This window comes from Octodon degus, unplaced genomic scaffold (genome assembly GCF_000260255.1).
Source record: "Octodon degus isolate 3935 unplaced genomic scaffold, OctDeg1.0 scaffold00030, whole genome shotgun sequence".
NCBI lineage: Eukaryota > Metazoa > Chordata > Mammalia > Rodentia > Octodontidae > Octodon > Octodon degus.
The window spans coordinates 3,842,000-3,858,315 of NW_004524606.1; the positions used below are offsets into that span (position 1 = coordinate 3,842,000).

At 47.6% G+C, this 16,316-nt stretch overlaps 1 protein-coding gene across 2 annotated transcripts in view; it reads right to left on the bottom strand.

The window, feature by feature from the left end:
• Positions 1-16,316, bottom strand: part of Lrig1 (leucine rich repeats and immunoglobulin like domains 1) — a 118,463-nt gene that overhangs the window by 21,865 nt on the left and 80,282 nt on the right. For both annotated transcript variants that reach the window (XM_023713341.1, XM_004629482.2), the window contains exons 4-9: positions 15,066-15,203; positions 12,944-13,087; positions 10,611-10,754; positions 8,393-8,536; positions 6,990-7,133; positions 4,611-4,691 (exon numbers count right to left, since the gene is read on the bottom strand). In XM_023713341.1, the coding sequence (XP_023569109.1) occupies positions 4,611-4,691; positions 6,990-7,133; positions 8,393-8,536; positions 10,611-10,754; positions 12,944-13,087; positions 15,066-15,203 (795 nt within the window). The remainder of the gene's footprint in view (positions 1-4,610; positions 4,692-6,989; positions 7,134-8,392; positions 8,537-10,610; positions 10,755-12,943; positions 13,088-15,065; positions 15,204-16,316) is intronic.

Genomic DNA, 16,316 nt, shown 5'->3' on the forward strand with positions numbered 1-16,316 from the left:
AAAGTGCCCTGAAGGCATTCGAGGAACACACACACACACACACACAAAAAAAAAAAAGAATCTAAAGTCTGCCCTCAAAGAGCACACAGAGAAGAGAGTGCTGCTTCCATTCTGTTCAGCTGAGACCTTTAGCTAACATGTAACAAACCTTACTTCAAACACGGAATTATAATAGGTGCATTTTAGTTCTACAATTAGATTTCAGTTGTAGGACATATAAAAGAGAAAATAACGAAATTATAAAGACATGGTACCCTAACCCTACTTTCTATACATGTTCCACCCCCCAGTAAAAGTAGTGAACTGGCCAAGTGCTTGTGGAACAGGCAAATTACAGGTGGGAAAAAGTGAGGCTGTAGGTTCCATGGCACCCACATAGGGCAGCCACTAGGGCAGTGGTTGTGAACCTTTTGAAGTTTTCAGTGATAATACTGCTCCAGGGCGTGCTGGACAGAGGAAACGCAAAGCATCAGGTCACTCTGTGGTCAGCATAATAGAATGATGGTCTCTAATGAGAATCCAGAAACCTCTCTCCAGTCCTCCTGGTACAGGATCTGCTTCAAGGTCCTAAGGATTCTCTAAAGAGCTTGCTAAGAGAGCCAAATACCTGGGAATTCTCAAAGTCAACAGGTCTGGGATAGAAACTACAAGGTAACAGGTGGGCAAAGAAAAAAATAAAAAGACCTACAGAGAAAGGCAGTCTGGCTCAGTCCCTTCCTAGGAGAGGGCATTCTTGATCTATAATCTCGTCTAGTATCAGGGAAAGATCTTGACTATAGGCCAGCTCTACCTTTACCCTGCTTGAGATTTGGACCCAAAACAGAAGCGCATCCCTGAAAGAACAAAGGAAAGGTAAACTCTAGAAATTGAAAACAAGAGGGTGGCCTACGCTTCACCCAGCACACAGGCTGAGCTTGGGTCAAACCATAGACAGAGAACACAGGGAAGGACCCAGGCCAGAAGCAGTTGAGCCCAGAGCAGGTACAAAGGTGCTGGTTTCACCCGCTCCCGGGGCACCAGCAGCCCGCGGGCCAACTCTTGGGCAGCCCCTCCACTGGGCTTCCTGACTCACTACACCAGAAGTAGAATGCCTTGCTTTCCAGGGGTGCCTCCCATCCTCCAGCCCCCAGAAGTCACTCTGCTCTCCCACAGACAAGGCCAGCTCTGTTTCCTGCCTCTCCTGGATGGTGAAGAGCTAACAGACCAAACCAGTCTGTTCCTTAACTGTCTCTCAGAGGCAGCCTACACAGACATGAAAACAGTTGCATCCTGAAAGCATTTGCGCAGCCTCACAATAGGCTACTTTTATTTTAAAACAAACCAAGAGCACAGAAAACACAATGGACTTGCTAACCTATGCTCTTTAACCACAGAACTAGCAGCAAATAACTAGCAGTGATGGGTCCGAGGGTGCTGCCAACTTCTACATTTACTCAGATCCCCTCAAGCTGCAGCACTATGTGTTCCAGGTCCTAGTAAAAATGATCAGAGCTATCCAGTGAAGTTGCTTATAAACTAAATCCAGGAAAAAGCTGGGCTTTATTTCATCCATTAAATATTAGTCATGTTGACCTCTTTTACAATGAGAGCAGGCTGTTATTTCTAATGGTGACAACAGCAATAAAACAAACTCTCAAATTCTCAATTACTCTGGGCCAATCATCTTGTTGATGGATTAAAAGAGGCCCTTACCTTCTCCCTGGAGACATCTGGGGTCTTGGGGAACAGTGCTTGGGCTGGTAGGCTATGATGGTCCTAATGAACAGCTGCTGTACGGATACAGTACGGATGCTCTGTCCCACAGCCAGCCCGTGACAGGACAGCTGGCCTGACTCGGAGCAGAAAGAGAGCGAGGGAAGTAACCTCCTAAACCCTTTCACATACTTCCTGACCAGTCGAAAAGTAAAAGTGCAGGCCCTGGGGGGCAGGAGCAGTACTACGGTGGCCCTTATTCTCATACCTTTGGGTGAAGACATGATGGGTACAACAACCCCTCACCACCATACAGGATGAGTCCACTCTGTAGCCCCTGCTCCGCCCACTGTCTTTGGGAGTAGCCCTTCAGGCAGGAATCCAGAGGCTCTGCCTTCATTCCAGGTCTGCACCCTTGCTTCACAGATGCCACATGTACCCCATGCCCATCCCATGAAAGGAACACAAGGGAGCAGGCACCTGCCTCCAGTGTACCACGCTGGTCACCAAGGCCTCAATTCAGTGCCTCTCATCTGGAGCCCAGAAACCCTCTGAGCACCCTTCTGTGAGGATGCCCTTGTGTGGTCCAAACACAGAAGAAAGGAACAGGCTAAAGCTAGGGCTACTCATGCTACTAAGCAACAACTGTCCAAAACTGGCTGAGTTCAGCAGCTGCAAAGAGGAAGGGCAGGACAACACCCTCCCAAGATCAAGGAACGAGACCTCTCATGGCTCCACTGCCTACTTCTGCTTCTTGGAAACATCTGCCTTTAGGCCTGGCCTCCTGCATGGCAGAAAGAGCCTGAGTCTTTGAGTAGATCCAGAATATGGTCCTTTCATGCTCCGAAGGCCAATGTAGGCCAGGTCAGACTTAGAGCACCAACTGCCATCTCCATAGTGCTGTGGAAGACAGCCCAGCTCTGCCTAACATGCTCCTCACTTCCCAAGATCCCATGAATGAGGTCCCAGCCACTTGGATAGGGCAACACAGTGTGGTGGCCACAGTCTCCTGGCAATGTCAGGGAGGCAGGCTAGGGAATGGGAGCAAAGCAGCTGGGTCCCTTCCTAAACATTTACTCAGTGCCTGCACTACCCAGAGCAGCGGGCTGAACCGGAGCTGCACACCAGGATCGTGTGGAAACCACTTATTTTCCTCATTTCCTTTAAAAATGCAAACTTTCACATGCCATCAGAACAGAACAGTTATCATGAAGTGGTTGTCATATACCAAGGGCGGTCATTAGGTTGTCCCAATCTAATGTTTTTGTCTTTTGTAGTGGTATAAATTGAACCCAGGCCCTGGTGCCTGCTAGGAAAGTATTCTCCCAATAAACTACATCCCCAGTCACAGATTGTCCCTATACGATATTTCCTCTAGCTCTGCCCTTTTGCGATTTTTTCTAATACAGGTGGATTATTTCAAATCTAAGTCACAGCCATCATGCTGTTTTCTTTTTTCATCCAAGAAAAGGATTTTTTCCTTTTGCAACATAACCATGGCATCATCACACTTATGTCACCGATTGCTTAAACACATTAGGGGATTCTTGCTACTGTCACAGCTTCTCAAATATTGAGGGTCTTGGTCCTCCCCCTCTCAAACAGAGCCGCCACCTGCAAGACAGTGAGTTCATAGGGCTGGATGGCTTAGGCTAGAAATCTTCCACTGTCATGAGTCTCAATGTGGAGAAAGTACCTCAGTGGAGTCTGTCAGACAACTAAGGACAACAGGGTGGGCCCATGTCAGGCCCAACACAGAGCTGCTGACCCTGCAGCAGTGGGAGGAGGAGGACCCTGAGAAACAGGGCTGGTGCTCAGGAAGCAGGTGGGATGACTTACACAGCACAGAGCCCAGAGCCCCACAGCTCTCCCGGAAGAACCTCTCAGAAATCACAAAAGCCTAAAGAGCACTTCTGGGCTCCATTATCATAATCTATGCAACAGAAACCACAGCGGTGCCACCACTGCCCACCCACCACTGGTCCAGCTGAGGCCAAGGGAGGCCTAAGCTGAATGCTGGCTCTGGTGCTCTGCACCCACAGCCATGCTCCCAGCCTAAAGCTCTGTTTGTCAACAGGCACGCAGCACAGACCATGGCTGCTTTAGGAGACCCTACATATGGGATGCAGAGCCAAGAGGTTGGAGGAAGGGGAGCATTATTTTAGGGAGAACAGACAGTACTTCTGACATCCCATCCAAGCAAGAGATGCTTAAGAATGAACAATCCTGACAGCCAAAATAGTTAATACTTATCGTACCCGCCTAGCACCAAAGTGTCAAAACCACTGAGCTTCAAAGCTAAATTTACAAAGCAGACTCTCCACACTACTGCTTCCCAAAGGCCTCAATGCTCTTCCTGAGCTTTCAAAATATTTAAGTGCACCCTGCTCAGCTCCCTGTCACTGGGATGGGCTTTGGGGAACCAATGACAACTGTCTGCTCCCCCTGGTCCTCATGCCTGCATGTTAAGGACCCAAAACATTGAATTTTAAGTAGCTACTAGTGTTGTGCTTGGTAAGGACCCGCTATTTGAAATAACAATTAACAAATACTGACAGGAGCCTCAAAACTATCAAATTACTCACAATATGTTATAAAATTTCTAGAAATTGAGTAAGGTGGCAGACTCTCCTTTGTACAAAGGACAATTAAGATGAGCTATGATGTCGTGGTCTGAGAAAAACTTTGCAGGCCACCAGACACCTGGTATGCAGGGCCCTAAAAACCCACTGCCAACAGCGTAGTGAAAAGACTCCTGGTGTGACAGCTAGGCTCTCCCACACTTGACCTCAGCCTCTTCTCCCCACAGCAGTAGACTCAGCAGCGCTGCTCTCCCACTGGGGGTCCAGGACAGACAGGCACAAGGGAGCTGCCAGAGCAGCCGCCTATGCCAGAGCGGCATGCTGGGAGATACTCACAGCTTGCTGAGGCTGTCAAGCCCTGCAAAGGCACCACTGGTGTCCTCTATTGTGCCTGAAATCTCATTGTGATCCAGATCCCTAGAGAAAAGGCAGACTGTGAGCTCAACATCCACTCTTAAGCACGCAGACACCACCCCACACCAGGCTTCCACCTGGATGTGTACCCCAGAAGACCAATGTCACATGTCCTCATGAGAAGTATGGCCCTAGGAGGAAGCCCTGCTCTGCACACACTTCAGTGCGGCCTGGCTTTCTTAGCCTTACTGACTCATACCGTGAAGACTGAGCTCCCCCCAGCTCCATGTGTTCTTTCCCAGGCAGCTCATACCAGGTCCTGGGGAGAAAAGCGCCACAGAGAATACAGGGAAGCCAATCTACCTTCTGCACGCAGAGAACTACATCTGGCCCTAGCATAGAGAACAGCCCAAAGGGTTCCTTCCGATTCCTGTCTCCTCTCACCTCGATCAGAGTCCCTTTCTTCTTTGGACCTGGCTATGAATCTGCAAAAGGTGCATGGAGCAAGAAAATGGCAAAGAAAGAGGCCCTGCCCTGGGCCCCTCTACACTGGCCAGTGGTCTTAGGCCAGAGCCTGTCTTCTCATAAGGCCTGCACAGTGCTGGACTCTCAGCCAGCAAGGACATCTGGGTGCTGACTCAGCCACATAACCCACTCGCCAGGATGGGAGAGACGAGGCCAATGTGTCAGGCCAGCTCCTCCAGCAGTGCAAGTCCCAAGGCCAATTAGTCAGCCTCCTCCCCAGCAACAAGGGCAGGCACAGAGCTGAGACATCACACCTGGAGGCCAGGCCCACGTTCTGCTGGTTCCAGAACATGAGAATAAGACACCTGGCTCCTGCATGTCCCTCTCTTGAGTCTACCCAGACACAGGCAGAGAACAGAAAGGGACCCTGCCCTTAGCTCCCAGGGGAACACTGCCATAGGGAGGGTGAAAGTCTTGCTGTGACTGCTGCTGGAAAGGACTTCTATTATCTTCTACCTGAATTAATCATCTATCTGCTCAAAGCCCTGGCTTCTCTTGGGCCTCCTCAACCTAGCCCTTCCCAGCGAAGTTATTCAGGCCATGCAAGGGCCTGAGGGCTGACCTCAGCTCAAAGGCCTGGGGTCAGGCTTTCACCCTCCCTGCACTGACTCCGTGCTGAAGCCTATTCTACCAGATGCAGTCACCCCATCCCACTGTACAGGCCTGTCTCTGCAGAGGGCTATGTTCGGGGAAACCTCAGACCACACTACCACTAGCTAAACAAAACTACATGCTGCTCTGGGGGCTTTGTGCTAACAGATGCCTGGAAACTGCCTGAAGCTAACAATCGAAAAGGTTTTAAAAAAAAGTCCCAGGAAAGCATATCCTATAGCACTCTCTGACACCATCTAATTACATATGTAGAGGGACAAGGTGTTATTACCATTGCAATTTATTTATTTATTTATTTATTTATTTATTTATTTATTTATTTATTGGTGGTACTAGGGATCAAACTCGGGACCTTGAGCTTGCCAGGCAAACACTTATTCCACTGAGCTATCTCCCCAGCATGACCACTGCTTTTTAAAATGATAGCCTATTGAGACACAAGGAAAGACAGGATTCCTTGTTTCCACGTTCTTGGAAGTGAAACACCCTGGGCACTAGCTCACTGAAGAAGTGCGAGAGATGAACTACAGCATTCCACTGGCTCAGAGAAAAACACACAGGACTTCAAAGGTTAAGTCAGGTCACAACCAGAAGGCTTAGGATAAGAACTGGCACCATGCCCATTGTCCTGGAGACAGATAGCCGCAGGGGCCCCACGTTAACACTGTCCCAACAGCAGGACCCCAGCATCAGAGCTAAAAACACTGCAAGGAGCCATCACCGCTCTACAGCCACTGTCCTAAGGGAAGGAGAGATTTCTGTTCAACCAGTGCTTGTTTAGTTGATTATATAGAAGTAGAGCAGGGCATGGTGGTATACACCCATGATCCTTGCACTCTGGGAGGCTGAGACAGGAGGGTCACAAGTTTGAGCCCAACCTGGGCAACTTAGCAAAGCTTAGATCTGTTGCAGAAAATAAAAAGGGCTAAGGCTGCATTTCAGCGCAAAGGCCACGGCTCAATTCTCAGTACTGCAATGAATGAAAACAAATGGGCTAGAGATATAGCTCAGTGTGAAAAAGCCCTGGGTCAGTCCCCAGTATTAAATAAATAAATAAATAAATATGCTTTTAATTGAGACTGGGTGTTCATAACTGGTCAGCTGTGGGTCTGATTCTGACTTGAAGTCCACTGGGAATAGAATCCAACAAAGCCACTGTTTGCCCTGTTCTGCTTTCCCACCCAGGGCCCCTTCATTATGTCACCCCAAAAGTGAAAGCCGTACAGGACTCTCAGGTTCCTGAGTCCCTGGAAGGCGCCTTCGGCAATGTGGCTGATGGCGTTGTGGCTGAGCCGCAGGACACTCAGGCTGCTCAGCTCGGCCAGACTCTCTTCATCCAGACGCGTAAGGTTGTTGAAGGAAAGAATACTAAGGAAGGAACAAGGGGGCAAATGTTACCACTGGGCCCAGGATTTGCACTTCCCTCTCTTAAACAATAGGGCCACAACCGGCAGGGTCTCAGTAAGAAGATACACACAGGAATCCTGCTAGTAACAGTGGCCATGTAGCTCGAAACCCATGGGGGGACACCACCTGCATCATCTGATAGCTAGAATGGATGGCAGTGTCTGCTAAACTGAGTTCACATGACATACAACACAAGAACCCAAAAGGCTCCAACCATTCAGGCTTGTGGCCATGGCTGGTCCCAATTTAGGCTAAGAAAGACCTCCCCTGGCAGATGCCTGACACAGGACCAGGTTGCAGGGGGTTCAGACACAGCAAGGGAACTGCAACCACACTCCCTGCATTGGCCACCAGAGGGCACATGAGCCGCAGCCCAGGACCCCACACAGGATGACCCCACACTGGGCTTCCCCCTTATCTGGATAATATCCAAGGCCCCTCCCACATCCTCTGTGAGGAGGAAAGGGAACATGGCCCTCAAGTCAACAAACCTTCCTCCCTGAACTACAATTCTGATGTAGCCCTGGACTGCCAACTTGATGTACTACTCATTATCTGTGGCTGAAATGGGAAATTTGGGCTGGGCAGAAAGAAACAAAAAGGTACAAAGATGACTAGGTGTTTAAAGGTGGCAAAGAGCAACATTCTTTCCCTCCCGCAGAAATAAGTCATGGTGTCTGTCAATCACAAACACCTGGCAGCTGATCAAAATCATACCTTCACCTGCAATTAAAAGAATTTAGCTTAAAGGAGAGGCAGAAAACTAGTCTTCAGTTAGGCTCTGAAGTTACCTGGCTACGGGGCCAGCTACTAGGACGGGACCAGGCACAGTTTGGAAGCATTCAACTCCTCTAACGACACAGAAGCTTCCCACAGTCTGCCAGCCAAACCCAAGAAAGCCTTGGCGACACAGGCTCCCTGCAGGTCTGAGTGCTCCTCCTGCAGCCCCTACTACTCACAAGGCAGAGGGAGGCAGGGATGGAGTTAAAGGGCCTTAAAGCGGTACTCCCTGACAGTGCTGTCCTGGGCCTGGCTGCCCTGGGCATCTGTCCTCCTCCACACAGCACTACAGGAGCTGCCGGCCACTCAGCACCCTACTCCCTACCCTCACGAATTCCACCCACCTGTGCGGTGGGGAAGGCTGCTGCTTTCTGGACTCTATGACTGGCCTTCAGGCAGTGTCTCCAACACTGTCACAAACCAAAGAGGAGGATACTCACAGCTCATGCAGCTTCTGGCAGAAGCTCCAGCCGTCCCGGTGAAGGCGAGAGATGGCATTGTTGCTGAGGTGTAGCTGCTGTAAGGCTGTGAGGCCATACAGTGAGCCGCTGTTCACCTCCATCAGGCTGTTGTATTCTAGGTGCCTGCAATGACAGTCACATGCAGGTTGAAGGGAGGACTTTTATTCATTCATCAAATCAACAGAAAACCAAAAGTCACACTATATCAGATACTGGTCAGCGCCAAGGACAGAACAGTACACGAGAGAAATGGGACACTGGTGTGCACACAGGGGCGGGAGAAGAAAACCAAGGCTGACAGGGAAATGCCAAGACAGCCTCTAGGGGCACAGGGGACAATGGAAAGCTCCCAGAAGCGACTTTTTAGCAAAGCATTAAGTGAACCAGCAGCAAATGGGCAGAGCAGTTCTCAGTAAGGGCAAAGCCAAGAAAAGAGAAAGAGGAAAGAAAAGGAAGCAGCCTATCTTATAGATGAGGAAAATGAAGTTGAAAGAAGCCAGGTAACCTGCCTAAGATTCCCCAGCTGAGCAAGGAATGAGAGACTAGAAGTGATTTAAACCTGTTTGGCTAACAAAAGACAGGCTCTGGACCACTCTATCGGTGTAGCTCTGGATTTACTATCTGTGTTATCTTGGTTCACAAATTTAATTCTTTCCATGATTCCGGTGGCAATAAATCCTAATTTTGCCACTCTGATGACTTAATGAACCTGAACATCTATGAAATAGAGATATCCAAGAGCATCGGTGTAATAGGGCCATCAGAGAAAAAAAAATAAGAAAATGCATCAAGATGTTGGCACAGTGCTTTTTTTTTTTTTTTTTTTTTTTTTTTTTTAGGTCGTGGCTCTTGACAACTGCAAGCAAATACAGACAGACCCTGACTTATGATGGTTCAACTCAGGACTTTTCCACTCCGTGATAGGTGAAAGTAATACACATACAATAAAAACCACACCTGGAATTTTGAATGTGGCTTATCTCTTGGACAAGTGCTATGTGACACAATTCTCTTACAGGGCTAGGTGGTAGAAGCGAGCTGCAGTCCTTAGAGTCAGCCTATGATCATGAGGGGAAATCCCCAGTACTTATTGGTCAGCTACTGGATGTTCTACAGATGGAGTATAGCAAATGCATTTTCAATTTATAGTATTTTCAACTTGCAGCGAGTTTATGGACATGGAGCCAGTGATAGCCTCGGGGGTGTCTGTATGCTGTACCCCCTTCCCAAACACAGCACATCCTTGCCCACAGTCACTGTACCCTGGACAGTGACATCCTTTGTGAAGGTCACTAATTCAAAATCGCTCCACATTCAAAATTATAAGTTTTGACCAACCGAGGTATGCTTTTTGTCATCTTTCTATCCTGCTACAAAAGGAAGCAGTAAAGAAGGAATGGGTAGTTAGTGAAGACTGATTTGAAGTATTGTCTGATTTAATTATGTAGATACAGTACTTTACATTAAAAATAAATAAAATTAAATGTTTAAAAACAGGAGATCCATAATTGCATTTCTGTGCCTTTTTCTCATTACCCTAGTAGGCAGGGAGGTCTGTGGGGGTATATGTCTTTTTAATATTTCATTTTTATTAAATATGCAGTATTCATCATTATGTGTATATATAACTATATTCATTGTGGGAAGCCGGCCCCTGCATATCATGTAGCTGAATTCTATCTGCTCTGCCCTCCACCCCATTGCACACATCTGGCTAACGGGAATGCTCCCTTGATAAAAGCTGCACATCTGCACCAAGTGTCTCCATGAGCCCAATAGGCAGAGGAGATAAATCTCTAACGATGAACTATATGTTTTTGACCCACCTGCAGGAAAGGCTGTCAAGTGTGGATGCAGAAGAGAAAGAAGTTCCTGTGAGGTGTGGGAGTGGGGAGGATGCAGGGAGGAACTGTTCCACAGACAGTTCACTGAGGAAATGGGGATGAACAGCGGAAGGGTTCCCTCCTCCACATTACCTAAGGCACTGAAACCACCTCAGGGAGAGTTTCCTCCTCAGCCAGAAAAGCTCCCTCTTGTTTGGCCCATCCAAAATGACAGAGCTGGGCCCAGATGAAGGCAGGCTGAGTCCGGGAGGGGGGGGGATCCTTTACACCCAGTGCACAGATGAATGTACAGACACATGCGCACGCACACACAGTACGGAGCCCACCCATATCCTCCCTCTCCCTGTACTTACAACACATGCATCTTGGAGAGCCCCCAGAAGGCGCCATCAGTAAGCCTGCTGATATTGTTCCGCTGAAGCTTCAGCACCTCCAAGCTGTCAAGCCCCTGGAATGTGAGGCCCTCAATGAGCCGAATTCGATTTCGATTGAGGTCCCTTAAGAGAAGGAGCAAGACAGGTCAGAGCAACGCACACGCACATCCCATCCACGGCCATTCCCAGGCAGGCCCCACTGGGGTTTCCAGTCCACAGAGAAACAGAGGGAAGGAGTAGCAGGAAGTCAGGAGGCTCAAGAGAATCCCAATTTGTGCCTTATCCAGCGTGCAGCCACTGTTGCCATGAGCTACTGAGGTCACTTTGGAAAGAGCAGGATATGGAACTCCCTACAGCCAGCTCTGAGCTCTCCTGAGGTACCCTGAACCGTGAGTACTTGCTCGAGGGAACAGGTGCCATTCATGACTCTGCAGCCTGGACACGGCCATGACTTAGGAGGTAGACCACTTAGGTGAGGTCTCTTAGCTCAGCAATAGATATCTACCTTGTATGGCTCAATCCAGGAAAGTCCTAATTACTACCTAATGGCAATCATTCTTTCCACTAGAAGCACCTGACAGGATCTTAGAGAAAGAAGTGATTAGGGCCAGCCAGATAGCTCAGCGGATTAAAGCACTTGCTACAGCAGATGCAGGAACCCGGGTTCAATCCCTGGCTTGTTGTGCCAGCCCCATCCCCGGGGCACGTTAAGACAGTGATTGAGACTGGGCATGGTGGCACGCACCTGTAATCCTAGCACTTGGGAGACTGAAAACAGGAGGATCACTACGAGTCTGATCTGTGGGGTGAGACCCTGGAATGAATGAATGAATGAATGAATGAATGAATGAATGAATGAATGAATGATTTTTTATATATATAAATTCAAGGGAGCATTCCCTTTATCCAGATGTGTGCAATGGTGGGGGGGAGAGGCAGAGCAGACAGAATTCAGCTACATGATATACATATATGAAGTGAATGCCTATGGAAGGGATGGGGTAGGGCTGAGGGAGGGTACAGGGTGGTGGAGGTAAGGCACATACACTTGGCTTTTAGACCTGGCAAAATATAGCCTCAATTGACCAAAAGAGGCCAGGAAGATCAGCAACTCTGGAGCAAGGGCAAAGAGAAGTCAAAGCTAACCTGATATACTTCCATAGCATCTCATGACCCTGCCTCTTACAAAGCTCCCTTAGCATCAATGAAACTTTCTCCATAGACTGACAAGAGTTAAGCTCAGATTCCCCAGTCAGGAGAGGTAACATGCTGCAGTGTAGACTGGAGACCCCTGCCCTGATGCCAGCTGGGCCTTCAACAAGTGTTCTATCCTGTTTAAAACAAATGTCCAAAATTAGCTTATTTTCTTGAAATAGGCTTTCTATTAAAATAAGAGGACAAGGGAAAGGAGGAAGAGGAGGAGGAAGATAAAGATGAAGAGAAGAAGGTGGAGGTGACAGAAGAGGTAACGGAGGAGGGGGAGAGAAGGGGGAGGGGTGGAGAGGAAGGGAGAGGAGGGGGAGGAGGTGGTGGCGGGGGAGAAATCCAGTATTCTCTCTAGCACCCAAGTAGCAGATGATAATTTGATGGGAGGGATAAAAGTTAATGAAGATTTTTTTTTTTTAATCTAAAAGTCCATGCCATCCTGAAGGACAATTAGATTTCGTCATTGAAAACCTAACTAAATAAATCATTTATTTAAGAGAAAAAAATGACCTTCACTACATTGTAAGATCTGAGATGAAGACACAACCTGCTTGTTATTTCTAGCTAGATGAAGCTCCTGTAAAACTGCCCAAGGAGTGTCAGGTGCTCTCATGCCCATGGCATAGATTTTATGGGTGCCTTTAAAAGTGACATTAAAACTTCTGAGATAAAAAAGAAACCGAACATACAGCCAAACATTAGGCAGCATCAGCTAATCAGCAAGATCCTTCATTTTATTTTGGAAAATGTCAGCAAAGACAAGCATGTGTACATACACTCAGTGGATCCCACCAGCACCAGACCTAGCTCCTAATTTGCTTTCTTTCTTTTTTTTCTTTTTCTTTTTTTTTTTTTTTTTTTGTGGAACCGGGGATTGAACTCAGGCCCTTGCGCTTACCAGGGAAGCGCTTATTCCACCGAGCCATCTCCCCAGCCCCTTTAATTTGCTTTCATTAGGTGTTGCCATGGTGCCATTAAATGATAGCTTATGTAGAGCTTTACCAAGGGAGAGCAAGAAAGGGGTTACATTTGGCATGTGTCCTTAGGGAAAATGCGATCCCATAAAGTTTGCTAACCTTAATTAAGGTGCAGGTTTCTGTACTCACAGTTGTGTCAGCCGGGGTAATTTGAACGCTTTTACAGGAAGCTGGGTGATCCTGTTTTTGCTCAGACGAAGAGTAAGCAGTGACCGTGACAGACCATCAAACGCTCCCAACTCCAGGGTGCCAATGCGGTTGCTCCCCAGGTTGCTAGAATGATTCAGGGAGAAAATGTAGTGCAGCAGGTGACCTCCTCGTTCTGTTCCAGACACAGAACCCAGCTGGGACTGAGCTGGGAAAACCCACTAAGACACACACCCACAGGGACAGGTTTCCAGTGACACATTTGTCATCACAAGGCTGTGAGGGGTATACTGACTGCCAGGTGGGGAGCCACACGAACAGAGGTGGCAGGACTGTCCAACAAAGGCCTCGAGGCAAGCCTTGATTGAGCCACAGCACACTATACCTCAGGCTGGTAGGGCCAAGAGAATGGGAGTGACAGTCACACACCTCACCCAAACCCTCTCACGCACCAGCCTGGCCACCCACTGGTGTCCTTAGGGGCCACCTATAGGCTCTTTCCTCACCCTCACTGCCTCAGGCTGATGAGAAGCAGCCTAGGAAGCAAAAAGATAATTAAGAAACAAGATCAATGCTGATTTAACAATTTGGGGAGAGCCTTTGTGAAGTGCATCTCAATGCAAGACTTACACAGCAAGTACATGCAAACCAATTCGAGTAATTTTAAATGCTTCAGAGAAACTCTTGTTAAAGAGACCTGCACCAAGTCCTTTAGAACACAAGCAACGATGCCTACACTTAAAGGTTGGGTGTGTCAGGAGTGCCTCCCAAGACCACACAACAGAGGAGATACATGTTGCAGTGGACAACAGAGGCCTGCGCATCTCACGGTGTGCAAATTCTATCAAGTAAAGACAAAAAGGGGAATGATATGGTACTCCTATGAGAAGCTAGTCCTAACACCTCTCTTACTGCCTTTCCCAAACAAAGAATGGGTGTTTCTGGCCTATGTGAAAAGAAAAAAGACTAAAGTGAATCTTCCATCATGGGGAGAGGGGACCGGGCACCTGTGTCTCTCCATCAGGCAGAGGCCCAGGACAGGGCACATGAGGATTCTTAGCAAATAAGGCTGGACTGTTTGTTCTTAACACTCCAGATTAGAGAAGAACAGCCTGTGTGATGAAGACATGCCAGCAACCAGCTGCCAAAATAGAAGTCCCTCCCGCTTTTGTGCAGGGAAAGAAGGCCACTGCAATTCCGTTAAGGTATTTTCTTTGTCTCAAACAAGAAAGTGTCAGGTAGCAGCTGGACACCTTTTGAAAGCCCCCATTTAGCATTTTATAAAAGTGAAGGCCTCCTACTCTCAATTCTGGCACCCTGATGCAGCCAAAGAAAGAAATTTCTTCTATCTTCCAGGTCCTGGAAAATTCATGTGCCAAACCTTATCTTTCATGAAAAGATGGGTCACGATGACCTCTAAACCAGCCTCGCAAATGAGTATCAAAATTACTCACTGCTAATCGGGGAAAATGTCTCTTTAAAGTAGGTGTTCAGATTCTTCTCCAAAGAAATGTTTTCCTACAACAGCTGGTAGATAACTTAAGTTTTAAAAATTTTACTCCTGTCTATTCTCTACTTGACATGAAATGAGAAATATGGATTCAAGAAAACAAATCTAAAAAGCCCAGAGCATCCACAGAACAAGTAACTTCCCTCCCCAAATAAACCGAATGATTTTTTTTTAATGGGGCATGCCACTAAAATGATCAGCACTGACACGTTCAAAGAGATCTCCCTCCAATATGAGTACTCTGACACCCAAGTTTCCTCTCCAAACTTTTCTGGAAGGTAGCCCAAAAGATGTGAACCAAAACAGGATCTGTGGTGCATTCTTGAACAAGCTAATAATTAAGAAACTCTGTCTGCCTCAGCTTCCCCCCGTCTTTAATGTCAGAAAAATGCTATGAGTCTTGGAAATGCTCTATAAATGGGGCCTCTGCTCTCCACCCTGCTGAAGAAAGCCAAAGCTTACATTGTCCCCACTCACTTGGCCAAATGAGGCTGAGAAGAAAAAGCCATTCCACCCACAGTCAGACCTAGGCACCAGGAAGGCCGCTACCCGGGCAGAAGGCAGAAGGGTGGCCCAGGAGGCAGAAGTACTTACAGCTCCCTTATGCGCAGTCCAGGTGGAAAGCAGGTGCTCCGGATTTCTGTGATGTTGTTCAAACTCAGGTCCAATACTTCTAAGGATGGATATGCCTTCAGCTGACTTCCCTCCACACCACGAATCTTATTGTGCTGCCTGAAACAAGGGAGGTGACGTCAACATTTCTTTTTCTGTCTTTTTGTTTGCAAAATAACTACAAGAAAATAAAATGATGCTTTCCTCCACTATTTTTACTAGTTGCTTTGTTCTTTAATAAAAATTACAGCTCAGGGGCCGGGGAGATGGCTCAGTGGAATAAGCGCTTTCCTGGCAAGCGCAAGGACCTGAGTTCAATCCCTGGTTCCACCCCAAAAAAAAAAAAAAAAAAAAAAAAATTACAGCTCAGCAGTACTCAAAATATCATCTGCCATTCTTCTTCCTATCAGGTTACCATCTGCTAGCGGGATCCAGAAAGGGTGCTAGATCTTATGCTGGGACAAGTTGTCTGTATGCCACAGTACTATGGCCCAGATGCTCTGCCCAGGGGCGAGAACACTTGAGAGCAGAACAACGTGCCTAGCCCCGATGATGCGCTTACCATAAAGGACGAGTTGGTGCAAACAGCCAGCTCCAACCCAGCTCTCATCTCTACTCTTTGGAATCTAGACCAATGAAATAACTTTCAGGGCTGTAGGCATCAAGGGCCAGTAGTCAGTTTGATTCAGTGTAACACATTGTTACATAGCTCACATTTTACTGACATTGACAGTGCCAGCCATGGAAACAGAATTTTTTTTTTTAATGATGCTGATTATGGCAAAATCCTGACAATTTAAAAAGGGAAAGGGAAACTCACTTTCTAGGTGTAACCAGAATCAAACCCTTTCCTTACCGCTACACTTTCTTTTAATAGTGCTGAGGATTTGAACCCAGGGCCTTGTGCATGCCAGGCAAGAGCTCTACCACTGAGCCATGTGCTGTGCCCAGTCCCGTTACCTATATGCTGTAAATGAGTTTATGCCTCGGTGTTTGCACCAGAAACACAGGGCCACAACCTGTCATTCTGCCAGGCATGTGCATCCTGTAGCCGACAGGTGGGATGGCTGGCTGGCTTGGGCCACACTGAGTGAAGCGGAAGTGTCTTGGGCCATGTATAAATAATAATCTAGTTAACATATGTAAGTAACACAATCTCTTTAATTTTTACTATTTTTATTATAATGCAGGAGCGTCCAAACCACAGGCCACAGGCTAAACAGGCCTGAGTGA